Below are 27050 nucleotides of genomic sequence, written 5' to 3' on the forward strand. Positions count from 1 at the left end.
GCATGGCTGCCGGCTGCCATCTTGGCTGACAGTTAATTTGCATAAGGATATGCTGATTAGCCAATGGGAAGGGTAGCGGTCGTACGCCAATTACCATGTTTCTCTTTTATTAGTGTAGATGTTTACTCCAATGATACATGGAAATGTCCATTCCTTGTATAACAGAATAGCTTTAAATCCTTGCTAATTTGATAGATAAAATACTATTTCATTGTCTTAATTAGCATTGTCTTAATTAGATTACTAGTACATTTTTAAACTTTTTAAAGTATTATCCTCTTGAGCTTCCTTTTTGTGAATTATCTGTTTGGGTTCTTCGCCCATTTACTGTTTGGACTCATATTTTCTCACTTTTTATATGAGCTTTATATAGTAGGTATATTAACTTTAACTTTTCATATTATGATCATTTTAACATTTATTTATGATGTATTTGATATAGAGCTATTTTTAAAAAGTTTTTGTAAAATCCAGCTATCTTTTTTTCATAGGCACTGTCTAAACAATTGAATGATACACATAATGAACTTAATGATATAAAACAGAAGGTCCAAGATACTAATTTGGAGGTTAACAAGCTAAAAAATACATTAAAGTCTGAAGTACGTATATATTTTTTCCCTCTTTGCTAATGATACCCTAAGAGTTTTCACTAAACTTATTGATCAGTTCTACTCATGGGGAGAGCTGAATCAAGCCTTCCTTTAATGCATACCATATTTTAGTGTTGACAATGATGGGTTGACAATTATGGGTTAACTATATATGTCCAGAAAGAAGCAAAGACATCTTGAAAGAGGAGAAGACCAAAAAGCAGTTTCACTTTTTCTATGTTGTTGCCTATCTTGGACCCCAGACCACTCTGGCTACTTTGAACAGATACGAAGAAAGGGTAAAATATGGCTTCTTAGTTGCCACAAGGAAGGGGCACTAAATGGTTAAAGGGCAGGAGAGACGTTTTATGGCAATTATTTTTCATCACTTGAACTTTGAACCTATATCACCTAGTCACAAAACTAAATTTAATATAAAAATGAGTTCCTATCTTTGAGGAATCCTAGTTGTTATTGGGGAGACTGTACATCCATACCTAATTACATAAAGTTATAAGACCATTTTAAGAAAATGACCTAAATAATAAGTGCTACAGAAACTTAAAGAGAGTAAAGATAGATATGGGTTAACTTTAGTTTATGTATATTGTACCATGTACCTCCCAAGTACCTACTCTGTATACAACTGTAATTTTAAGTAAAATGGAAAATACCCATCAGGTCCCTACTGGCACATTTGGAGTATCTGAATCTTGAAAGCCAAAACAGTAGTTTGGCTTGTTAACATATTAACTAACAGTCTTCACATTAGTCAAGGTACATCAGGTCACAAGGTGGCGATATTAACTGACTTTCAGCCAGACTCATGATTTATTATATTTGTGAGAATTTAAATCTGTTTTGAAAGCCTTACAGAGTGGGATGTTGTTTGGTTATTTTATTTAGATGACTGTTTTTGATCGAAGAATGCACTGTTTATTAACAGGTAGGAAAGAAGGAGATCCAGTGCCTTTTAGATTAATTACCAAAGTTATAAAATACTTTTTAGAATTGGCCAAACCATACTACTAAAATATGTTTTTAAATATAGCTTCAAAATGATTATTCAACATAGTATATTATTTGTGGAGTTGTTTTCTTCTAGAAATAAAATCCTACTTTAGTCAAGATGACATGTTAGAACTTTTAAGGTTATAAAAATGTAATTCTATACCCAATATATACCTAAATGTATATTTATGAATTGTGTTTATTGACATAGGTTTGATATTGTACTTCTGAGCTATTTAAGGCAAGTTATTAGAACAGTGAGTAAAAGTGGATCACAGAACAGTCCATGATGAAGAAAATTAAGGCTGGGGTACTGAATTAAAAGTAGGATTCAGACAGGAAATGCACTAAGTCAAGAGAATTATCAGAAGTTGATGCTTAAGATATGCAAGCAGTCAGAAGCTCTGTAGCCAGTACAGCACATAAAGTTGTCAGGAACAAGGGAACAGATAGATACAAATGGTCAGGACAAGGCAGAAGCAAATATAAGAACACTAGAGGCCTGGTGCACGAATTTGTGCACAGGTGGAGTCTGGCCGGCCTGCCCTAATGGGGGCCATCAGGCTGGGCCGGCAGTGGTGGGGGGGGCATGAGAGGTTGGCCCACTGGGCCAGCCAGGGGTGGAGCTGCAGGAGGTCAGCCAGCCCCGCCCCCGATTGGGGTTGGGGGAGCCAATGGGAGCCCCTGATCAGGCCCATTGGTCGTTCTGGTCATTCCATTGTTCTGGTTGCTTGGCTTTTATATATAGAGATATTCATCAAGGTCCTGGGCAGATCCTGATCCCACTCCCTTTTGTTAATTACAGGAGGACCAGTTTTCTAAATCGAGAGGGTAGGTAGGTGGGATTGCTCAAGGTCATGATTCTCATGGCAAGTAAATTCCCAATAACCTGGCAAATAATGTTTAATTATATATTGAACATTTTACATCTTTTTAAAATATTTTTTTATTGATTTCAAAGAGGAAGGGAAAGAGAGACAGAAACATCAGTGATGAGAGAGAATCGTTGATTGACTACCTTCTGCACTCCCCCGACTTGGGACCGAGCCTGCAATCCAGGCATGTGCCCTGACTGGGAATCGAACCGTTGACCTCCTGGTTCATAGGTTGATGCTAAATCACTGAGCAACCCGGCCGGGCCATTTTATATCTTTTAAAGTAATACCTAAGATTTGCTTTTCAGGAAAGTGAGAACTGGCAAAAGATGGGCCAACTCCAAAAAGCCAATGAAGATGCTGAAAACTTGGAAAATAAGGCTGAGCAAGCAGAGGCAGATAACAATACCTTCAACTTAGAACTTATCACTAAAAAGGTAGATACCCTCAATAGAGAGGTCGAGCAGGTGAGTTTGGGAAAATGTGCTTGTAGTACATCTTGCATCACATTTAAGAGTTTTGTTTGGCTTTCCATAAATTAAATATATAAGCAAACACTTAATATGACTTAAGTATACTGTGAATGTAGCCTGATAACTGTTCTTGTACCTACTCTGGTTCTCCTGTAATCTACCACCTGCCCTACAACGAGAACAATCTGTAGTACGTATTAAAATTAGTAACTATTTCAAACATACCAAAAAAGTCCAAAAACAGGTAATATAAAACACATGCTTCTGCCCTCCTCCCAAGCTTAAGGATGCTACATTTTTCCTTATTTGCTTCAAGTCTCTCTTTATTTAAAGAAACAAAACATTATAAGATCCAACTCCTCATCCTTTCCCCTTCTCCTTCCCTCACAGTTAGTGTGTATAAGGTTCCTGTCAGTTGTAGAACTCGTTTGCATATGTTTATACTTTTCTACATATCTATCACCCACAGATAATGAATAATGTATGCTTTAAGTTTTTAAAAAGTAATACTATAGCAATCCATTTGCAACTTGCATTTTTTGCTCAATATTATAATTTTGAAGTTTATTTTGATACAGTGTACATCTAAACAACTGCATCTATATTCACTGTATAAATATTTCTTTTTAAAATGTATTATATTGAAGGAAATGTCGTCATCTTCTTTTTTTAAATAATCAAATGCTGCAGCATACATCCTTTATACTTTCCCCTTGGATACATATTTCTCCAGGTTTATGCCTGTAAGTGGAATAACTGGATGCAAGATATGTGTAATTTTAACTCTTCTCAGTATTGCCAGATTGCTCTATAAAAGTTTTATTCTTCCACCAGAAATCATGGAGTTATCATTTTCTCAAATACTAATCAATATTTGATGTTACCAGACTTTTATTTTTTGTGTGTGTGTGTGTTTCCTTGATTATAAGTGAAATTGAGGATCTTTTCAGGTTTCTTGGCCATTCCGGATTCCTCTTTTATGAATTTTCTCTGAATTTTCTGGAACAAATTTTCTTAAACTCTCCTATTTTTCTATTGAGTTGTTTATCTTTTCATATTGATTTAAAAGAACTATACATATTCTTTATAATAATCCTTTTAAAGATGTTAACAGTTATCTTCTCCTTATCTTCTCCTTTTCACTGTGCTCGCAATATAAATAGAAGTTTTAAATTCTTGTGCTGCTGGAATTAGTCAACTTTTTACCCTATGTCTTCTTTAAGAAATTCTTACTATCCCAAGACCAGAAGGATATTTTCTTACATTATCATATAAAAGTTCTGAAAGTATGTGAAATTTTGCCCTTCACATTTAAATCTTTAATTTACTTGAGATTGATTTTGTGTATAGTTTATCTCTATTATGGCTGTAGTCTTTTCCTGATTGCTGAGTATAAACCATGCATCTTTGTGTGTGTGTGTGTGCGCGCGCATGCTTCTTTTTTAAAATTTATTTTCATTGTTGACACTATTCCAGATGTCTCTATCCGCCCCACCCCCCCTTGCCCACCTCCATCCATCCCCTGTCCTCCATTTCCTCTGGCCACCACCACACTGTTGTTTGTCTATGGGTTATGCATGTTTTTTGACAAATCCCTTTACCTTCTTTCATCTAATCCTCCCAGCCCCTTCCTTCTGACAGCTTTAAGTCTGTTCCATGTATCCATGCCTCTGTTTCTATTTCGTTCGTAAGTTGTGAGATCATACATTTGTCTTTCTCTGACTGACTAATATTTCACTTAGCATAACAATCTCCAGGTCCATCCATGCTGTCACAAAAGGTAAGACTTCCTCTTTTATGGCTGCATAGTTTTCCCTGGTGTAAATGTACCAGAGCTTTTTTATCCACTGATTTACTGATGGGCATGTGGGCTGTTTCCAGATCTTGGCTATTGTAGATAATGCTGCTATGAACATTGGGGTACATATACTCTTTCATATTGGTGTTTCAGTAGATTATATTCCCAGAGGTGGGATCACTGTCAAAAAAGGCAGTACCATTTTTAAAGTTTGAGGAAACTCCATATTGTTTTCCACAGTGGCTGGACCAGTCTGCATTCCCACCAACAGTGCACTATGGTTCTTTTTTCTCCACATCCTCGCCAGCACTTGTCATTTGTTGATTTGTTGATTCTGGCAGGCGTGAGGTGACATCTCATTGTGGTTTTAATTTGCATCTCTCTAGAGATTAGTGATGTTGAACATTTTTTCATGTCTCTTGGCCATCTGTATGTCCTCTTTGGAGAAGTGTCCATTTAGGTCCTTTACCCATTTTTTAAATTGATTGTCTTCCTGGTGTTGAGTTGTAGAAGTTCTTTATGTATTTGGACTTCTACAGCTCAACACCAGGAAGTCCTTTATCACATGTCCCATTGGCAAAATGTTTTCCCATACAGTGGTTCCCCTTTCAATTTGTTGATGGTTGCTTTTGCTGTGCAGAAGCTTTTTAGTTTGATATAGTCCCACTTGTTTATTATTTCCCTTGCTCAGTGAGACATCAGCAAAAATATTGCTACGAAAGATGTCTGATATTTTACTGCCCATGTTTTCTTCTAGAATTTATATGGTTTCATAACTAACATTTAAGTCTTATCCATCCTGAGCTTATTCTTTGTGTACGGTGTAAGTTGGTGGTCTAGTTTCATTTTTATGCATGTGCCTAATTTTCCCAACAACAATTATTGATGAAATTGTCTTTACCCCATTGTATGCTCTTGCCTCCTTTTTCAAATATTAGTTGACCATAAGGCATGGGTTGATTTCTGGGTTCTCTGTTCTGTTCCATTTATCTATATGCCTGTTCTGATGCCTGTACTAGGCTGCTTTTTTGAATTCTAGCCCAAATATTTATTAACATTTTAATCAGTTTCCATATATTTATTCCTCTGTGTTGTGATCTGTCTTTTAGTTTATTCTTCCCTCTTTAGCTCTATTAGTCTGTTCTTAGATATATTCATTACTTTTTCACCTTTATGACTACTTTTTCTTTCTTTCTAGAAGTACTGTTTGAGTTTTTCATATCTATCTTCTTTCCAATTTTTCTTTAATGTCTTTTAAACTGTTTTTTTTAAAGTCTTCACTGAGGATATTTTTCCATTGATTTTTAGAGAGAGTGGAAGAGAGAGGAAAAGACAGAGAGAAATATCGATCTGAGAGAAATACATCGATTGGTTGCCTCCTACCGAGCCTTGATCAGGGCCTGGGCCGGGGAGGAGCCTGCAACCGATTATGTGCCCTGGACTGGAATCCAACCCAGGAACCTTCAGTTCTCAGACCGACGCTCTATCCACTGAGCTAGGGCTTTTAAACGTTTAAGCATGTTCATTTGCTTCCTGCTCTGGGTTAGTTTTCTCATTTGGGGTGTGTGAGAATTTTTCTTCCTTGCAAGCACATTTATGAATTACAAAAATAATATTTTGTTTTATTTTTATCTTAGCCTTTAAGAGAAGGTTTTCCTCTTAATCAACTAACTTACTTAGAACTGGAAACATACAGAGTAATCTTTTCAAAACACAAAACTGATTGCATCACCTCCTTCTTTTAAGACCTTTCAGTGGATAAACACCTAATTTTTAGAGTAGCTTCCTGTCTTGTAAGTTTTGTATACCTTTTCAGTTGTATCCCCTATCACTCTTCCCAGTGGTCTCTAAGCTCCAGCCATACTAATCTTGTCTCTGTTCTTGGAGTATGTCATTTCCCCTCTTCTCTACACACTCCCTCCAAAGCTTTGCACTTAGCATTCCTGACTTGAAAAGTGACTCTCCCCGCAGTGCACACGGTATATGGTGTATCTACTCACCTTTCAGATCTCATTCAGCTCAACTGCCATTTACTCAGGAAAACCTTTTCTAACTTCCCCGCCTCTCTCAGTTTAGGTCACTTTCCTTTTTTTATACACGTTTTGCTCTAGAAGTAGTTGCTTAATATGGATTAATATATTCACCTGTGTGATTATTTGATTGATGCATGACTCCTTCATTGTCTGAAAGTTTTATGAGAGCAGAGATCATTTTGCTTACCATTGGATATGCATTTAGGCACATTTACTGGAACATAGAATATACTCAATAAATAAAGAATGGATGGATAAATGGGTGGGTGGGTAAATGGATGAATAGAAAATTATTTTACGAATGAGTGAGAAATAGAGTGAGTGAGGCAGGAAGGGAAGGGAAAGGTAGGAGTGAATTGTGACCAAATAATTTATTCCAGGAGAAATTTTTTTGAGCATAAAAGGAGTTGTAAAAGCAGGAAAATGTCTTTATTTGCCTCTCAGTTTTGTTATTTGCCTCTCAGTTTTGTTCTTCACATAATAGCAAATACTTCTCTGTAGGTGACAGTGTACCTTACTTGGACTTTTTATTTTCCTCTGAAAAGGAGGTAATTAACTTGAATGTTTGAAAGTGTTTATATAACTTGAATCTCATATTGCCATTTTAAAAACATACTCTTATTTTTCATAATATGGATATGTTCTTAATTTATATTTGCCTAGAGTCTTTTTTCCTCCGTATTATTAAGTACTAGAGTGGTATCAGTCCTCATTTTATATTATAGCCGATATCAACATGTTTTTCAAGAATTAGAAAATGAGTATTGTGCATGAAATAGTGGCAAATGTTTTGTCACTTTGTTTTTAAAAACAACAGTAATATTTATATTACAGAATAATTGAAACTTGCAAATATAGACAGAACTGTAGACCAAACATGTATATATCTCTACCACCTTTGGGACTGAGACTTTTAAATGGGAAAAGTTACTTTCCAAGTATGACAGTTGATCCCTTTACGCACAGATTTTATATAGAGAAATGTGAAACCTCAAATTATGTTTCCCATAGTGTTTTGGACATATATTACTACCTATATCATCTAAAATTCCTTATACTGTAAGTGTAGGTTCATTTAAAAATTGCCCCATTTTGTGTTTCATATCGTAGTCTTTTTCCAAGTTAAAAAATAATGTGGTTTTTGTAGCACTTGAATGCAGAAAGGTCTTACAAGTCCCAGATTTGTACCTTACATAAGTCTCTTGTGAAGATGGAAGAGGAGCTTCAGAAGGTTCAGTTTGAAAAGGTGTCTGCCCTTGCAGACTTGTCTTCCACAAGGGAACTTTGTATTAAACTTGACGCAAGCAAAGAAATTCTTAATCGACAGCTGGTTGCCAAAGATCAAGAAATTGAAATGGTATGTAATGCATTTAATTTTTTTCATATTTCTGTTACTATAAAATTATTGCAAGTTTAGAAAGCAAGTTTTAAAAAATAAAATATTACGTCAAGCCATGTCTTTCATCTTTAGATTCTATTTTTTAAGTCCAAGAGATTAATTTGACAGCTGTAGTTGAACAATTCAAGTACGAAACAGAAATCCTCCTTTGAGTATTTAATTTTATATTTACTTTTAGCCAGAAGAATTATAAAACACATTTGCATACCAATCAGCTAAGAACACATGAGGTTGAGGTTTATCCAGCTAAGTTATAACTTTAATGACATTCTTTTAAGCTAAATTTATTTACTAATTGGGTTCTTTTAAACTGTAATTCAGTTGATTATATCTACATGTCCCTGAAATTGTGCTTGCTGCTGTGAATATGCTGTGACTGTAACCTGCAAAAGATACAGGCTCCTGCCCTCAAGGAACTTTCAGTATTGACATGCAAGTAATTTGGGATGAAAGTTATACTAATAAATACTTGAGGTTTCAGACAGGGAGTTCCTATTTAGCCTGTGGCTGTTGGAAGGAGTTCACAAGGAAGTGCTAAGGAATGTAGAAGAGATGAGGCATTTCCTTCAGGGAACAACAACATAGGGAATATATGGAGGTAAAAAGGAATTCTTCAGTGAATAGTTTCCATGCCAGTGTCGCATGCCTGGGAGGAAATGGCTGGAGATGCATCTAGACCAGTGGTTCTCAACCTTCTGGCCCTTTAAATGCAGTTCCTCATGTTGTGATCCAACCATAAAATTATTTTCGTTGCTACTTTGTAACTGTAATGTTGCTACTGTTATGAATTGTAATGTAAATATCTGATATGCAGGATGGTCTTAGGCGACCTCTGTGAAAGGGTCGTTCGACTGCCAAAGGGGTCGCGACCCACAGGTTGAGAACCGCTGATCTAGAGAGATAAATGGAGTCCAGATCCTAAAGGAATATATGTATACAAGTTGCATAGTGTAATTAAAGCATCAACAAATTTTGGTCACATTTACATTTCTGTTGTTATCAAATCCTATTGAAATTTTAGTTTTGTTAGTCTACTGTTCGTTAGGAGGATATGTTGCATTTGAGAATCATGTAGCTGGTTCCTGTAAGAATGCATTGTTAATATTTTATTAATGAAGCATATGCCAGTATTGTCAAACTCACCTTAAATTATTTTTTATTTCAATAAGAACATTTTTTAGCAATAACATTTTAATGATGAAAATAACTCATGAATAGATATTCACTGTAAAAATTCAAATGCTCTTAAATTATTTTTTATTTCAGCAAGAACATTTTTTTTAGCAATAACATTTTAATGATGAAAACAACTCATGAATAGATATTCACTGTAAAAATTCAAATGCTATGTCCTTAATTTTTCTTTAAAAACACTTTTTACCTGGCATTTTCAAATGGGAAAAGTAATGCATTTTATAATAACTGAAACACATATTATTTTTTAGTTTTCATCCTTCATTTTTTAAGTAATAGCTATCCTAATGGGTAAGTTGTCAGGCTAATTCTCATTGTATTTTAAAATGCTTCTGGCATACATTTTTTGCCTTGAAAATCTATATATGTTTATCCCCATAATCTATAATTTTCAGGGCAGAGACCATCATAGTTAACTTTGTATTACTTTAGCTATACTATACAAATACTTTTTACAAAAATTTATTGGGGTGACATTGTTTATTAAAATTTTATAGGTTGTTTTCTGTACTTATACTTTGAGAGTTTATTTTAATCAAATTCACACTGGATTTTATAAAAAGCTTTTTATGCATCTCTTTATAGGTTGTTTTCTGTATTTATACTTTGAGAGTTTTTTTTTTATCATAAATTCACACTGGATTTTATAAAAAGCTTTTTATGCATCTCTTGATAAGATCATGTTGTTTTTATCCTTCATTTTATTTATGTGGTATATCACGTTTATTGATTTGCGGATATTGTACCAACCTTGCATTCCTAGGTTAACTCCCACTTGATAATGTTTTATGATTTTTTAGTATATTGATGAGTTCAGTTTGCTAATATTTTGGTGAAGATTTTAGCATCTATATTCATCAGGGATATTGGCCTGTAATTTTCCTTTTATACGGTTTTTGGAATTAAGATCATTCTGGCCTCCTAAAATGAACTTGGGAATCTTCCCTTCTCATGAATTTATGGAATATAGTTTGAAAAGGATAGTGTTATTTTTTATGAAATGTTTGGTAAAATTCAACCATGAAGGCAGCTAGTCCAGGACTTTTGTTTGTTGGGAGTTTTTGATTATTGCTTCAATTTTGCTAGTTGTAATTTTGGAAGATTGTATGTTTTTAGGAATTTATCCATTTCATCCAGTTTGTCCAACTTGTTGGCATATAGTTGCTCATAATATTTTCTAACATTCTTTGTATTTCTTTGGTGTTAATTGTTCTCTTATTTCATTTCTAATTTTATTTGGATTTTTTTTCTTGTTAAGTCTAGTTTGTCAATCTTATTTATCTTTTCAAAGAACCAGCTCTTGGTTTTATTTATCTCTTGTATTTTTTTCTCTATTTTGTTTCTTTCTGTTCTGAACTTTATATTTCTTTCCTTCTACTCACTGTGTGCTTTGTTCATTATTCTTTTTCAAGTTCCTTTAAGTGTAAAGTTAGATTGTTTATTTGAGCTTTTTCTTGTTTCTTGAGACAAGCCTGTAATGCTATGAATTTCTCTCTTTGGACTGCTTTCACTGTGCCCCATAGATTTTAGGTTGTTGTGTTCTCATTTTCATTTATTTCAAGGTATTTTTTTTATTTCTTCCTTGATATCATTGTTAACCAATTGTTTAGTAACATGTTATTTAGCCTCCATGTCTTTGTGTATTTTTCAGTTTTTTTTCTTGTGATCGATTTCTAGTTTCATACCACTGTGGACAGAATAGATGTTTACTATGAGTTTAATCTTCTCAAATCTATTGAGTCTTTTGTTTTTTTTGTACTAACATGTGGTCTACCCTTGAAAATGTTCCATATGTGCTTGAAAAGAATGTATATTCTGTTGCTTTGTGGTAAAATGTTCTAAAGATATCAGTTACATCTATCTGATCTAGTGTGTCATTTAAGGTGTTCATTTCCTTGATTTTCTATCTGCAAAATTTATCTATTGTATTGTTAGATATCATTTTCTAGTCTAGGAACTTCTTTCTGTATCTACCTTCCCTTCCCCCAATAATTTAATTTTTATTAAATTCTTTATTCTTATAGTTTTATCTTTTCACATTTTACTTTTTAAGTGCATATATAATTTATTATAATGTGCATTATGAGGTAATTGTAGGGGTGTTTTTAAAATAAATAGTAATCTCTGGTTTACTTCCTTTTGGAGAAACTTTGGCTTACAGAATGTATCCCAGGTTCAAAATAACCTTCGAAAAATGAAGCTTTCCATGGGTTTATGCAAGAGAGAGAATGTGTAATGACCTCTTATCTTCCTTAACAATGGAGTGCAATGGCAATTCATAAGGTGTTAGGTGTTTGTAACTCGCCTCAGTACAAAGTAGTAGTCACAGTATTACCACGTCAGTCTTACAGAAGTCTATAATAATAAAAGCGTAATATGCTAATTAGACCAGATGAAGCCGGGGCTGTGAGGGAAGCCCAGGTGCCAGAGGGAAGCCATTGCCAGCAGCTGGGGGAAGGAAGGCCTACTCTTGCACGAATTTCATGCATCTGGCCTCTAGTATATAAAAAAATACCAAAGCTGGAAATGGAAATTGTTTGTAGTTTGGGATTAATAACTCATTATTTATTAATGAATTTTCTGATAAAAGAGTTGGGGAAAGTGATACTATGTGTGTATATCTGGTAAGGAGGACAATATTTCTAATAAAAAAATTAAAGGGTTGTTAGTTTATAACAGAATACAGAAATTTTATAAGTCTCTGATAATTGATCAGTTAAGTGAATGAATGGGAGTAAGTATAGATATATTCCTATTGTACAGATGGAGAATGAGTTAGATTATGCTCATTCTGAACTAGAACTCCTCAGGAGTCAGATGACAAATGAGAGAATCTCCATACAGAATCTAGAAGCTTTGCTGGTGACCAATCAAGACAAAGAATATCAGTCTCAGATAGCACTTCAAGAAAAAGAATCTGAAATTCAGCTTCTTAAAGAACACCTTTGTTTGGCAGAAAATAAAATGTGAGTTTGTTCATGATATAATAACAGTTATATATCTTTAATTTTTGGTGCTTTATAGATTAGTAGAATTTTAAAGCTTGAATTTACACAATTTAATAAAGCATCCATAATCTTCCATTAGTTAAACTAAAGATCAGAAATACTGTGATTTGACTAAGATTTGGTACTTATTTACATTATATGTTTAGCTAAATTTATTTAAATTTAAGTTTGACCATCTCTGTTGATTATTTCCAATAGTGCTTTGGCTATAATAGAATGTCTGATCTAAAAATATTGCCTTTAGGAAATACTATAAGCAGATTAGACACAAAAACACTTTTGAAACTAGAAGTTGTTTTTTATTTATGGACCCACCTGATATTGCTAACTAACCTTTCCATTTGTCACACAGTATTTCCTTATGTACCTATCCTTATACATACTAAGTACCTGGAAGAATTCCTGCATTCACTAAATATTGAAGACTTCCCTTAGAGCAGCGGTTCTCAACCTTCTGGCCCTTTAAATACAGTTCCTCATGTTGTGACCCAACCATAAAATTATTTTCGTTGCTACTTCATAACTGTAATGTTGCTACTGTTATGAATTGTAATGTAAATATCTGATATGCAGGGTGGTCTTAGACGACCCCTGTGAAAGGGTCGTGTGACTGCCAAAGGGCTCGCGACCCACAGGTTGAGAACCGCGGGCTTAGAGCATTGATTTTGGCTTTAGTTATTTTCCTTTTTATTGAATTTATTGGGGTGAAATGGTTAACAAAAATATACAGGTTTCAGGTGCACAATTCTATAACACATAATTTGTACTCTCTGTTGTGTGTTCACCACCCTAAGTCAAGTCTCTGTCAATCACTATTTATCCCCCCCTATACTCTCTCCCACCTACCCCCACCCCAGCCACCTCTCCCAGGCAATCACCACACTTTTGTGGATGCCCATTGGGCTGCTGCTGCTTTAGAATCCCTAGCACCATCAGCCGCTTACTCCATGACCCTGGCTGGAAGTTTGGGTAGAAATGCCTGCCTGGATAGTGAATGTTCTGTTATTAAAATTGGTCACCTCTCACAAAAAGTTGGAGACTTTTAGTCCCTGTTCTTATCTATCTCATCTATAACACTTTTTCATCCAGACTCAACTCTGCCTTTCTGTCTGAGTTGGGACCTGGGGGAGGATAGGAATCACGATCTCAGGAATCAGCTCATAGGAGCCCCTGACTAAGCAAAATCTGCAAAGCCAAAGCCAGTTTTCTTCAGAAACTGTTTTCAGGTACAGCAGCTGTCATTATGCAAAATCACTTTCTCAAGCTGGTAGGTGGCACTCTGCCTTAGTGAAGTATGCCAAAACTTCACCTTAAAGGGTACATTCTATTTTAGACTGGCTGATAAGTAATATCACTTAGAACTGGTAAACATGATCAACTTTTGTGTTCTTAGCCTCTAAGTTTAGATATTAGCAGTCTAGAATGCAGTCCTGGGAGTGAGCAGAAAGGATAGAGCGTTCTGTGTAAGCAGCATTAATCTCCATCATTATCTTCCTAAAGACAGTGTGCCTTGTTACAGGGGGTGTGTGGCATTGTTTAGTCCTAACGAAGATCCTGTTACATTGAAGAGAGTGTGTACAGGTATATAAAACACTTGGTTAATTTAATATATATAACATCATAATAGTCATGGTGCTAACAAATTCCAGTTTTGATTGGTTGTACAATTTGCATATAATACTTCAAAGTACTTTTATAAAAAATAATTTGCAGTAAATAGATAATCTAGATAGATAATAGATAATATTACTTAATGTAAACACAGGGAAACTGATATAGAGGAGTTTTAACTGACTGAATGTGACTGGCTCAGCTTAAGCTATTCAAGTGGGCTACTTTGTGCATTTAGTACATCTAAAATTGGCAATACCTCCACAAAAACTACAATTTGGCTTGGATCCGGAAGAGAAAACGTTGCCAATATGGTTCAGTGTACCCTAGGAGTCCTAGACATATTTTAAGTCAGTCTTATATTCTTTTACACAGGGCCATCCAGAGTAGAGATGTGGCCCAGTTCAGGAATGTTGTAACGCAACTGGAAGCTGATTTAGACATCACCAAAAGACAGCTAGGGACAGAGCGCTTTGAATGGTAAGCTCTGCGATATTTAACCTGAGAAGCATTGCTTCTTAGATAACAACAGATAATCCCGCGAGGGTTGAACTGATCTTCGGTTTTACCACAGTATTAGTAATGTCTCTGAATATGAAGTTTAAAAACTTCTATTTTAAACTTCTTTATGTTAGGGAGAGAGCTGTGCAAGAACTTCGCCGCCAGAATTACTCCAGCAGTGCTTATCATTTGAGTCCTACAATAAAGCCAAGTACAAAATGTCATTCACCGGAACGTGATCACCACTGATCTGACCGAGGCCTGGAGCGATCACTAGAAGAGTGAGTGGTTTAAAGATCCATTCTGTGGGGAGCATATAGCAGTATATACAATGAATATTTCAGTGTGTGAAGGAAACTCAACAACAGCCTATCATTAATGGTGCTATTTAAACATGATTAGTTATGTTCATATAAAAATATTTTGATAGTTTTACATAAATATTCTAAAGTGAAAGATCACTATTTTATCTATTTACATAAAAATTTAAAAATCTGATATTCTATTGATTTCTACACCAATTTTAAAATCTAATTAATAAGTTAAATTTATTAACTAATTAATAAAATATTGGTTTTTTTGTTGTTAGTTCATGTTTATTAACCCATATACAATTCCTTGTCTGCTGGTTTGTTGAAGCAACAGGTCAGACAACATTTGCCACAAGGATGTCTGTCAAAGTGGCCGGCCATGAACACTCCGCACCACGTTCTTCTGAGGGGCACTCCCGATGACTTACACATCGGCATGGTTGCTCAACCCCAGAATGTCCCCAAAATGTTTCACAATTTCTCACCTATGAAACTACAATAAGCAGACCAAATCTTTTTTTAAAAATTCAGGATTTGTTTTCAACTCTCTTCCTATACCCATATACTGCCTTAGTGCCCAAGTCTGGTGGGCATATAGTTAAATATTGTGTTAATAAATTACTTGGATTAATTTTTTTCTTTCTCTGTGGGTATCGTATGTATATATTTGAAATTACATTAGATTTGTTTGTTTCGATTTGCTTTCGTTTTTCATTTTTTTCCTTGATTTAGTTTTTTAGTTTGTAGATTAATCAAAAGTCAAAACTCTGCAAAGTAAAACTCAGTGTCACTCTCCTGTATACTTTAAAAAAAAAAGTTCTTATTGATTTTAGAGAGACAGGCATCAATGATGAAAATTATCAGATGCCTCTTGCACGCCCCCTACTGGGGATCCAGCCCACAACATGGAAATGTGCCCTGACCAGGAATTGTAAATGGTTTGACATTCAATCACTGAGCCTCAGGGGCCAGGCTCTCCTCCACTGGGAAGGGCTTTTTTTATGTTTGGTTTCATTTTCAATATCTAGTATTAATTGCATAATGAATAGAGAATATTGTTTATAATATTTCTATTTTATGGAAACTACTGATGTATTCTTTATACTTATAGTTTTTGTGAACAGTTCATGTGCACTTAAGATATATTATTCTCAGGGTATAGTGTATATGTATGTAGAAGATTTAACTTTTAATTTTCATTTAACTCTTTTATATTTTTGCTTAATTTTTGTCCACTTAACCTGTTTTATAAGAATGGTGTTTTAAAATCTCTAAGGCTGTTTTCTTATTGTATCTCCTATAGATTTTGTTTTATGTAGATGGCTTGTGGTTTTATTTGTTGCATAGATACTCTGAGCTATCATATCTTCATTATGGAGTGTGGTACTTTTATGAAGTGTTCTTTTCTGACACATTTAATTTCAGGAGGTCATTTGCTCTGTTATTAGAGTTACAACTCCTGTTTCCTTATTGTCTTCATTTGCTTGGTAAATCTTTGTCCAACTTTTTACTTTTAGCTTTTTGAATCACTGCAATTTAAGTATCTTATATGTAGTATGGATTTATGTTTTGCTTTATGAGCCATTTTAAATGATTTTTCTAAAAAATAGACAAGTTCCTTCACATTACTGAGAGGACTATTAAATTTGGTCTCAACTCTGTCATATCAAAATTGTGTTTATTTTTAAAATATATTTTTATTGATATCGGAGAGAAAGGGAGAGGGAGAGAGAGATAGAAAGGTCAATTAGAGAGAATCATTGATCACCTGCCTCCTGCACACCCCCTCCTGGGGATTGAGCCCATGACCCAGGCATGTGCTCTTGACTGGAATGGAATCTGCGGCCCTTTAGTCTACAGGCTGATGCTCTATCCACTGAGCAAAACCAGCAAGGGCTTTAATTTTGTTTAAATATATTTTTGTTGATCTCAGAGAGGAAGGGAGAGAGATAGAAACATCAATGATGAGAGAGAAGCATTGATCGGCTGCCTCCTGCACGCCCCACACTGGAAATTGAGCCTACAACCACGGACATGTGCCCTGACCAGGAATGGAACCATGGCTTTCTGGTTCATATGTTGATGCTCAACTACTGAGCAACACCAGACAAGTGACAATGTTTATTAGGTGACATTTACTGTATTTCTTAATTTGTTTATTTTTCTTTGCTTTTGAACATTTCTTTTGATATTCAGGAAGGTGTGTGTTTTATTAGGTTAATACTTCCAATAGTGTCCCTAACCCTTTTTCCTTTTTATTGTGTTGGGATGACATTGGTTAATAACATTATATACGTGTCAGGTGTACAGTTCATCTGTATATTGTATTGTGTGTTCAGCACCCCAAGTCAAGTTTCCATCCATCACCATTTATGCCCATATACCCTCTTCTATTTCCCTAAATCTCCCTTTCCCTCTGGTAATTGCCATACTTTAGTCTGTCTATAAGGGTTTTTTTTCTTTTTTAATCCTTTCACCTTTTTCACCAGTCCTGCAACCCCACTCTCCTCAGACAGCTGTCAGTCTGTTTTTGTTATCCATACTTCCGTCAGTCTATAAGGGTTTTTTCTTTTTTAATCCCTTCACCTTTTTCACCACTCTGCAATCCCACTCTCCTCAGACAGCTGTCAGTCTGTTTTTGTTAGTTTATTTTGTTCATTACACATATGATTGAAATCATATGGTACTTGTTTTTCTCTGACCGGCTTATTTCACTTAGCATAATGCTCTTTTTTCTTTTTACAGCTGAGGAGTATTCCATTGTGTAAATGTATCACAGCTTTTTATCCACTCATCCACTGATGGATATTTGGGCTGTTTCCAGATCTTGGCTATTATAAATAATGCTGCTATGAACATAGGGATGAATATATTCTTTCTGATTGTTGTTTTTGGATTCTTAGGATATATTCCCAGAAGTGGGACTGCTGGGTCATAAGGCAGTTCCATTTTTAATTTTGAGGAAACTCCATAATGTTTTCCAAATGGTGGCACCAATTTGCATACAACCAACAGTGCACAAGCGTTCCCTTTCTCCACATCCTTGCCAACACTGGTTTGCTGCTTTATTGATAGCCATTCTGACAGGTGCGAGTTGATTATCTATCTCATTGTGGATTTAATTTGAATTTCTTTGATTAATGACATTGAGCATCTTTTCATATCTATTGGCCACCTGTATGTCCTCACTGGTGAACATGTTCTCCCCTTCAGTGGGCTTGTCTTTTCATTTTGTTGGTTTCCTTTGCTGTGCAAAATCTTTTTAGTTTATTTTTTTCATTTCCCTTGCCTAAGAAGTTATGTCACAAAAAAAAGTTTGCTAAGAGAAATATCTGATATTTTACTGCCTATGGTTCCTTCTATTTTTTGTGGTTTTGAGTCTTAAATGTCTTTAATACATTTTGAGTTTATTCTTCTTATATAGGGAGTAAAAAGTGGTCTAATTTCATTTTTTGCCTGTATCCAGTTTTCCCAGCACCATTTATTGAAGTGACTAATTTTACCCCATTGTATATTTTTACCTTCTTTGTAAAAAAGTTAACTGACTACATATATATGCTGTGGGCTTATTTCTGGAATCTCTATTCTGTTCATTGATTTATATGTATCCAGTTTTCCCAGCACCATTTATTGAAGCGACTGACTTTACCCCATTGTATATTTTTACCTTCTTTGTCATAGGTTAACTGACTACATATATATGCTGTGTGCTTATTTCTGGAATCTCTATTCTGTTCATTGATTTATGTGTTAGTTTTTATGCCATTTTGGTTACGATAGCCTTACAGTATATTTTGATATCTGGTGACATGACACCTCCAACTTTGCTCTCCTTCTTAAGATTGCTTTGGTTCTTTGTGGTTTTTGTTATTCCATATAAGTTTTAAAATTATTTTTCCTAGGTCTCTGAAAAAAAATGCAATTGGTATTTTTATATGGATTGCATTGAGTCAACACATTGTTTTTGGTATTATGGACATTTAAAAAATGTTTATGCTACATTTATTTTTACCATTTTCAGTTTCTCTCTTGAGTGTCTTAATTTTTTTGAATACAAAACTCCTTGGTTAAACTTATTTCTAGGTATTTTTTGATACAATTGTTTTTTTAAAAAAAAAAGTTTGTTTATTGTAGATTTCCCCTTTGTTCTTTTCCCCACTGACACCCTCCCGTCTGTGTCCATGGGCTAGGCACATAAATCCTTTGGTTAATCTCTTCTCATCCAACCCTGCCTTCCCACTGAGATTCAACCGTCTGTTGTTGTTAATCCTCACCTGAGGATATTTTTAGGAAGAGTGGAAGGGAGAGAGACATCCATTAGTCGCCTCCTGCACACCCAGACCAGGGCTGGGGAACCTGCAACCAAGGTGCATGCCTTTGACCGGAATCGAACCTGGGACCCTTCAGTCCACGAGTTGAAGCTTTATCCACTGAGTCAAACTGGCTAGGGCAATGCTTCTATGTCTGTGGATCTATTTTGTTCATCAGCTTCCACATATGAAAGAGATTAAATTTAAAATAGTTCACGTCTGCATGTAGAGCAGTGAACTATTTTAAATTTAATCTTGGCCACTACTCATTTTAGAAAATAGGGTATACCTAGAGTTGGAAAGGGCTCATCATGGTCCATGATTTGCTGCAGAACCTAAACTTAAAAAATTTAACAGCTATAATACCTAAAATAATTCTGCACCAATTACTTTTGTTGCATTGATATTAAAAGCAGCTGAAAATAATTTTAGTAAAGAAATGTAATTTGGATGGTACCCTAATGTAGCACATTTTAAAAACAAAAGTGACAAAAGTATTTCAAGAGTGAGGAGGACAAATAAATTAGAAGAAACATGTTTAATTTACCCCTTTTGTTCCTCTGCGAAGACATTTGTACACACAGGTGCAAATTACTGCAATGCCAACAACTATAAGAAACCAGAAAACAAATGACATGTAACTCTCAAAAATAATATCTAAGTTTCAAATTCTAGCAAAATAAATTACTGTCGGTTACAGTAATTTACTGTCAGAAATATACTTAAGCACATATACGTTCATATTCCATCTGGACTCTTCCCTATCTAAATGCAGTTCCCTGGAATCACTTTCAGCGGTTCTCAACCTGTGGGTCGCGACCCTTTCACAGGGGTCACCTAAGACCATCGGAAAACACATATATAATTACATATTGTTTTTGTGATTAATCACTATGCTTTAATTATGTTTAATTTGTAACAATGAAATTGGGGGTCACCACAACTTGAGGAACTGTATTAAAGGGTCGCGTCATTAGGAAGGTTGAGAACCACTGAATAATCCATGGTAAGTCAGAAAAGTGTCTGGTTTAGTTTAGAAAATTACCTGAAGAACACTTGAGATTAAAAGTCATATAACTAATTATCTTGAAAAATAATTAGGGTTTGTTATTAAGTGGACATATAGAATATAAATGAATGTACAGTCACCAACAAAAGGTGCATATCATATGGAAAGGTCAGTTTTTTTCTACTCTGGTTTGTTTCATTTCAAGCTATAAACACTAGAGAAACTAGAAAGTCATTAGAAAAGAAAGCACAGTAATATTTTAAGTGGTATTCATGTTTGAGATACTTACGTATAGTGAGAATAATTAGAGCAATGATTCCTGGATCTGAGAAGAAATGAACAGTAGTTTTAAAGATACTGAACATGTATGGGTCCCAGATAGCAGTTTCATTTTACTTTTGATTTGATCATCTAAAAACTACAGCAAAAAAAGTATCATTTTAGTTTTAGCATGACTGCTAGTACATCCAAATCCTTTTGATTACAGAACACTTCAAATAGATTCTGGCTATAGGATGTGTCTTGTGAAAACCTTAATAGGTACCTCACTTGTCATTGTTTTGTGCTGTACTTACCACACCAGGTTAAAGATTAATAGGACAATTAAAATTCTCAAGATTAGAGAAAATTACACACATGTCTCTACACATACTATTGCTATAAATGTCAATTATTACTAATCATTTTTGACATCTTTTTTCCCCTAACCTGAAATAATTGGAACATAATATATTTATGTAGGACTCTAAGGTCTCATGATAAATACCTATTTCTAAAATCTCTTCAATTGGTGGTGATTCAAGAGGCTTGGGATAGCCTAGAAAAAAAAATGGAAATAATTTTTAAAAAGACTAAATAAAGCTTACAGATCTATAACTTCATTGATTTTTTTAACATTTGTATAAAAGTGCTTATAATTTCCTTATAAATTTTTTATTAAAGATAGAATTATAAAATATTCAAAGTTTATACTAAATGTCAGCAAACTTTTCCCTATGCACTGAAATTTCCTGTGACAATACTGTGTGGAATAGCAAGCAAGTTTATCATTACTGTATTCTCAAATTAGCCTTGAATGAAATATGATTCTACCTAAAATTTTTAAAGGAGGAATTAAAAATTAGAAGTTGATTTGGAATAGAAACATTAATATAATAAAGGCCATTTATTTAAAAAAAGAACAACACCCATAGTTAGCATCATAGTCAATGGTGAAATACGGACAGTTTTCTCTAAGATCTAGAACAGCGGTTCTCAACCTGTGGGTCGCGACCCCTTTGGCGGTCGAACGACCCTTTCACAGGGGTCGCCTAAGACCATCCTGCATATCAGATATTTACATTAGGATTCATAACAGTAGCAACATTACAGTTATGAAGTAGCAACAAAAATAATTTTATGGTTGGGTCACAACATGAGGAACTGTATTTAAAGGGCCAGAAGGTTGAGAACCACTGATCTAGAACAAGATAGAATGCCCACATTTGCCACTTCTATTCAACATAATATTGGAAGTTTGGGTCAGAGTAATTAGGTAAAAAATAAAATTATCTCTCAGATGACATGATCTTTTATGTAAAAAACTCTAAAAATTACATACCCACAAGCTGATAAAACTAATGAATGAATTTGGCAAAATTGTAGGCTATAAAATCAACATGCAAAAATCAGTTGCATTTACATGCACTAAAATGATTTCTTGGATGTGGCATCAAAAGCATAGGCAACAAACAAAAAATAAACTGGGTATCATCAAAACTAAAAACTTTTGTGCATCAAAAAACACTATCAATAGTGAAAAGGCCACCCACAGAATGGAAGAAAACAGCTTCAACTCATATACTTGGTAAGGGATTAATTCCCAAAATACATACTGAACTCCTAACTATCAATAACAAAAATCCCAACCCAATTCAAAACTGAGCAAAGGACTTGAATGACATTTCTCCACAGAATAGATACAAATAGGGAATAAGTGCACAAAAAGATGTGTCCACATCACTAATCAAGGAGGAAATGCAAACAAAATCCTCCGTGAGATACTGCTTCACATGTTTTACCTACCAGGTATTAGGATGGCTATTACAAAAAACCATCAGAAAAGAACATGTGTTGGCAAAGAGGTGGAGACATTAGAACCTTTGTGCATTGCTGATGGGGATATAAAATGGTGCATCTTCTGTGGAAGTATGGTTGTTCCATAAAATGAAACACAGAATTATCATAAAACCCAGCAATTCTACTCCTAGCCATATGCCCTCAAAATTGAAAACAGGGACTCAGGCAGATACTTGAATGACAATATTCAGGAAAGAATATTCATAATAGCCAGAAGGTAGAAACAACCCAAGTATCCATTAACAGATGAATGGGTAAACAAAATATGGTATATATAAACAATGGAATATTTTCAGCCACAAAAAGAAATAAAGTTCAGATACATGCTACTCTCAGGTGCATGAACTTGAAAACATTATGCTCTATGACATAAGCCATACAGAAAAGACAAACGTAAAGTTCCACTTGTGAGTTACCTAGCATGTCAAATTCAGAGAGACAGGAATTAGAATAGAAGTTACTGGGGCAGGGAGGAGGGATATGAATGGGGAGTTACTATTTAATGGGTCTAAAGCAGTGATGGCAAACCTTTTGAGCTCGGCATGTCAGCATTTTGAAAAACCCTAACTTAACTCTGGTGCCATGTCACATATAGAAATTTTTTGATATTTGTAACCATAGTAAAACAAAGACTTATATTTTTGATATTTTATATATTTAAATGCCATTTAACAAAGAAAAATCAACCAAAAAAATGAGTTCGTGTGTCACCTCTGACACGCGTGTCATAGGTTCGCCATCACTGGCTAAAGTTTCAGTTTGGAAAGGAAAAATTTGGGTGGTTGCCCAACAGTGCGAATGTATTTAATCCCACTGAATTGTACACTTAGAATGGTTGAAATGGTAAAAAATAAAATAAATTTTGATCTGGAAAAATCAACATGAGAGTAGCCTGCTTACTTCTAAACAGGAGGCGTTCTGCCAGATATTAAAACATATTATAGTACTACATTTAAAAAAACCCAGTTGATGTTAGTACAGGAATAGAGTTAAGGGAACAGAAAGGAGGCTAGAACACCTATGAGTTTAGTGCATGATAAAACAGTTGGAGAGAAGACAATTTATTCCATAGATGGTGATACTTAGCCACTGAATTGGGGTGGGTAGAGTGGAGAACATAATCTAATTCCACATTCCATAATGAATTTCAGATATACCAGTGATTTAAATGTAAAGAATGCAATCAGAATGATTAAAATGCTTATATAATTTGAAGACTTAAAGCTTTTATAAGAAAGACAACACTCATAGCCATTAGTGAAAAGATCAATACATTCAACTGCCTATTAATATAAAACTTTTGCACATATAACGGACTATTATAGGAGAATAGTTATTTAAAATATGGTGTATATTAAAGTTGTCTTTAAAAAAGGATGGGGATAAATCTAAATACAATCCCAATCTAAGATAGTAAGTGTAAAATGTGAGAGTTTTAGAAAAGTATGAACAATGTGATTCTATTTCTAGTTAAGAAAAAAATGCCCAGATATGTATAACAATATAAGGATATGATGTATTCTTCTACATTAGAAATGAATAAAAATATACCTAAATTACTAACAATGACAATGAACTAGAAAAAGAGATGAACTAATTTTTTGCTCTGTATATTTTTGTAATGTTTGAAAATATACAAAATACATTTGTAGACTACTCATGTAACAAAAGATATAAAAAGGAATCTATATCCAATAATATAGTATAAAAATATTAAAACGAACTAGTAAAATTACTAGTAAAATTTACCACACTAGTAAAATTAAGGTTAAAAAAACCTGGAAAAATATTCACTATATATTAAAAGGTCTTTAACTTGTAATGAGCTCTCACAATCAACAACAAAAAACATTTTAGAAACCTAACAGAAAACTGAGCAAAGGCCATGAATAAATAAATGTAGACAAAAAAAGGTTCAGCCTCATTAATAAAGAAATGCAAATTAAAAGAAGATAATACTTTTCACCATCAGCATACAAAGTTCTTAACAATAGAAGTAGGATAAAGAGTTACTGAACCTGGATATCTTGAAAGTGGAGGTTTGGTTGGATAAGTAGGCTTGAAACCTGGAAAAATAAATTTTATTCCATTCATCAGTTAATAAAAATATGGATTTGATTTTTTTAAATTCTCACCTGGGGATATTTTTTCCATTGATTTCCAGAGAGAGTGAAAGGGAATGAGGAGGGGGAGAAAAAGAGAAACATGGATTGGTTGCCTCCTGCACACGCCCCTATCAGGGCTAAGGAACCTGTAACCACTGTAGCTGCCCTTGATTGGGAATTGAACTCATGACCCTTCGATCCCAGGGCTGACCCTCTGACCACTGAGCAAAACCACTCAGGGCTGATTTTTTTTATTTTCCAGAAAGATTAATTATTCCTCAAAGTTAAAAATATGGATACTTTCCAAACTATGGGTTTCTACTTCTGAGAATATGACCTAAATATATTTATACAGGTACATACATAAAAAAGTTCACTACTATTTTCTATTTTATAATGAAAACCTTAGAAGTTAACTAAAAACAAATCATAAAAATATTGTGTTCAGAGTAAACATGTATTTAAAATATACCATCTAGGTAGTATCAAACCAAATAATTTGTATGTTTTTTTCTTCTGCTTAATATTTCTTGAACATTTTTTTCATAGCACAATCCTTTATCACCATGATATGTTGCTATTGGTTCTTTTTTATAGTTTTCTCTAATAATAAAAATTGATTAATAATACCATGGGGAGTTATGATTTCTAAAAAAAAAAATCCTTGTCATTTTTCTCTTCATACGCTTTTTCTCACATCAATTCTCTCCTCTTCTTTCAAACATTAAACTATATGTGTTTTATAAGTCCTTTATGAGTTATCATGGTCAACTCTTTCAAAAGAGCATATCAACAAACACAGCATCCCACAGTACACATACCCACTAGGACCATGCAGGTAAACATGGATGGGTCAATGAGATAAACTTCACATGCAATCTTATATATCAATCCACCCCAAAACCATCTCTTTCCCACCCCCCAACCTCACAGCACTCAACTAAGATACTCAAGGAGACTACCAGGTGCCAGGTATACAGGAATTATAAAAAGGTGTTCTAATTACCATGTTAACATGTATAATTCCCCTCAATTCTTTAAAGTCTTAGGACAACAGAAAATAAGCAAATTAGAAGCCAGTGATTGAGATTTGTGTTCAACACCCTCTTTAAACAATAGGAAATTAAAGTCCACAGAAATGATGTTCCATGAGTAAGTGGAACCAAATTAGGGCCTTGCGTGAGGTCAGCCCAGGCTAATGCTTTCCCCACTATTCCTCTCTCTTGCTTTTCCTGAAACCAAAGCGAAGCCAGAGATAGCAGCACTGGAATCAGGAAGACAACTCCTTCCACCACATGAAAATAATCTCTCAAGTCGTAGGCTGAGTGGTTGAGTAGTCCCTGGAAGAAATCCTCCATTTCATTTCTATACATAATGACTTTTCCTGCCTTTAAGTTGGAATGAAATTTAGTTTCTGTTACCAAAGAGAAATGCCCAGTAAAGAGAAAAAGAATAATCGTATGAGGTAGTATAAACACCAGTCTTGTTCTAGAGACAACAGAAATTTCCCAGTTCAAATTGTACTGTATAAAAAGAACTTGCAGTCTGGGAATGACACACAGTCCTGGACCAAGAAGATATCTTTAAATGTGGCAAATGAATTAAAATAGCAAAGTTAGCCCAGCTTCCGTGGCTCAGTGTTGAGTGTTGACCTATGAACCAGGAGGTCACGGCTCGATTCCTGGTCAGGGCACATACCCGGGTTGCAGGCTCAATCCCCAGTGTGGGGCATGCAGGAGGCAGGGATCAGTGATTCTCTCTCATCATTGATGTTTCTCTCTCTCTCCCCTACTCCCTTCCTCTCTGAAATCAATAAAAATATATTAAAAATAAATAGCAAAATTGGTGACACAAAAAGCATACATGTTAGAAAACAAACGCCACAGATCTTCCTCTTCACTAATATCAATTAAGTCATATATGAACTTCCTTTAAGAGGCTACCAAATGCCAGGCATTAATGCTAAGTGGTTTAAGTGCAACCAATTTAAGCTGTATTATCACCCAGTTAGGAAGGCATTAAGTCATTTTACATGTAAGCAAATACATTAGAAATTTAAATAACTTGCCCAAGTATACATACCCGTTTATATCTGTGGAATATGGCAAATAATTTTAGAATCAGTAAAAATAATCAAAATGGCTATAAATATGTTCTTTCTCCTTTTACTAAAAGTGATGAATGAGTGTTAACATGAAGTCAAACAATTTTTGTAAAATATAAATATGACATAAATAGGTTATGACATTGAAAAACATAATGTAGGATCAATCAATTGAAAATGATCACTTTTCATTTATATAAATTATGACTTCTGCCCTAACCGGTTTGGCTCAGTGGATACAGCGTCGGCCTACAGACTGAAGGGTCCTAGGTTCGGTTCCGATCAAGCGCATGTACCTTGGTTGCGTGTACCAGTATGGGGTGAGCAGGAGGCAGCTGATCGATGTTTCTCTCTCATCGATGTTTCTAACTCTCTATCCCTCTCCCTTCCTCTCTGTAAAAAATCAATAAAATATATTAAAAAAATAAATTATGACTTCCATTCTTATTTAGGTAAAAATTCCCATAATTCATTAAATTTATACCAAAAAAAAGGTTACTAAACATTTTTATACATAAAAATATGAACAAGATAAATTTATATACTTATGTGATATACTTAGTTATATACTTATATAATTTATAAATTATAAAGTGG

The 27050-nt window shown here is 34.5% G+C and overlaps 2 protein-coding genes across 3 annotated transcripts in view; one reads left to right on the top strand and one right to left on the bottom strand.

Moving 5' to 3' along the window:
- Positions 1 to 15360, top strand: part of LOC102257479 (testis-specific gene 10 protein-like) — a 49974-nt gene extending 34614 nt beyond the window's left edge. Inside the window, exons 14-20 of the mRNA XM_014536536.1 lie at positions 492 to 602; positions 2788 to 2946; positions 7931 to 8140; positions 12140 to 12342; positions 14371 to 14475; positions 14631 to 14777; positions 15142 to 15360. Of these exons, the coding sequence (XP_014392022.1) occupies positions 492 to 602; positions 2788 to 2946; positions 7931 to 8140; positions 12140 to 12342; positions 14371 to 14475; positions 14631 to 14745 (903 nt within the window). The 3' untranslated portion in view covers positions 14746 to 14777; positions 15142 to 15360. The remainder of the gene's footprint in view (positions 1 to 491; positions 603 to 2787; positions 2947 to 7930; positions 8141 to 12139; positions 12343 to 14370; positions 14476 to 14630; positions 14778 to 15141) is intronic.
- The window catches only part of LOC102257782 (membrane cofactor protein-like), a 77111-nt gene that overhangs the window by 33222 nt on the left and 16839 nt on the right, over positions 1 to 27050 (bottom strand). For both annotated transcript variants that reach the window (XM_014536537.1, XM_014536538.1), the window contains exons 7-10: positions 24263 to 24310; positions 20893 to 20943; positions 20416 to 20451; positions 19665 to 19726 (exon numbers count right to left, since the gene is read on the bottom strand). In XM_014536537.1, coding sequence (XP_014392023.1) covers positions 19665 to 19726; positions 20416 to 20451; positions 20893 to 20943; positions 24263 to 24310 — 197 coding nt within the window. The remainder of the gene's footprint in view (positions 1 to 19664; positions 19727 to 20415; positions 20452 to 20892; positions 20944 to 24262; positions 24311 to 27050) is intronic.

This window comes from Myotis brandtii, unplaced genomic scaffold, assembly GCF_000412655.1.
Source record: "Myotis brandtii unplaced genomic scaffold, ASM41265v1 scaffold1645, whole genome shotgun sequence".
In the NCBI taxonomy this organism is placed as follows: domain Eukaryota; kingdom Metazoa; phylum Chordata; class Mammalia; order Chiroptera; family Vespertilionidae; genus Myotis; species Myotis brandtii.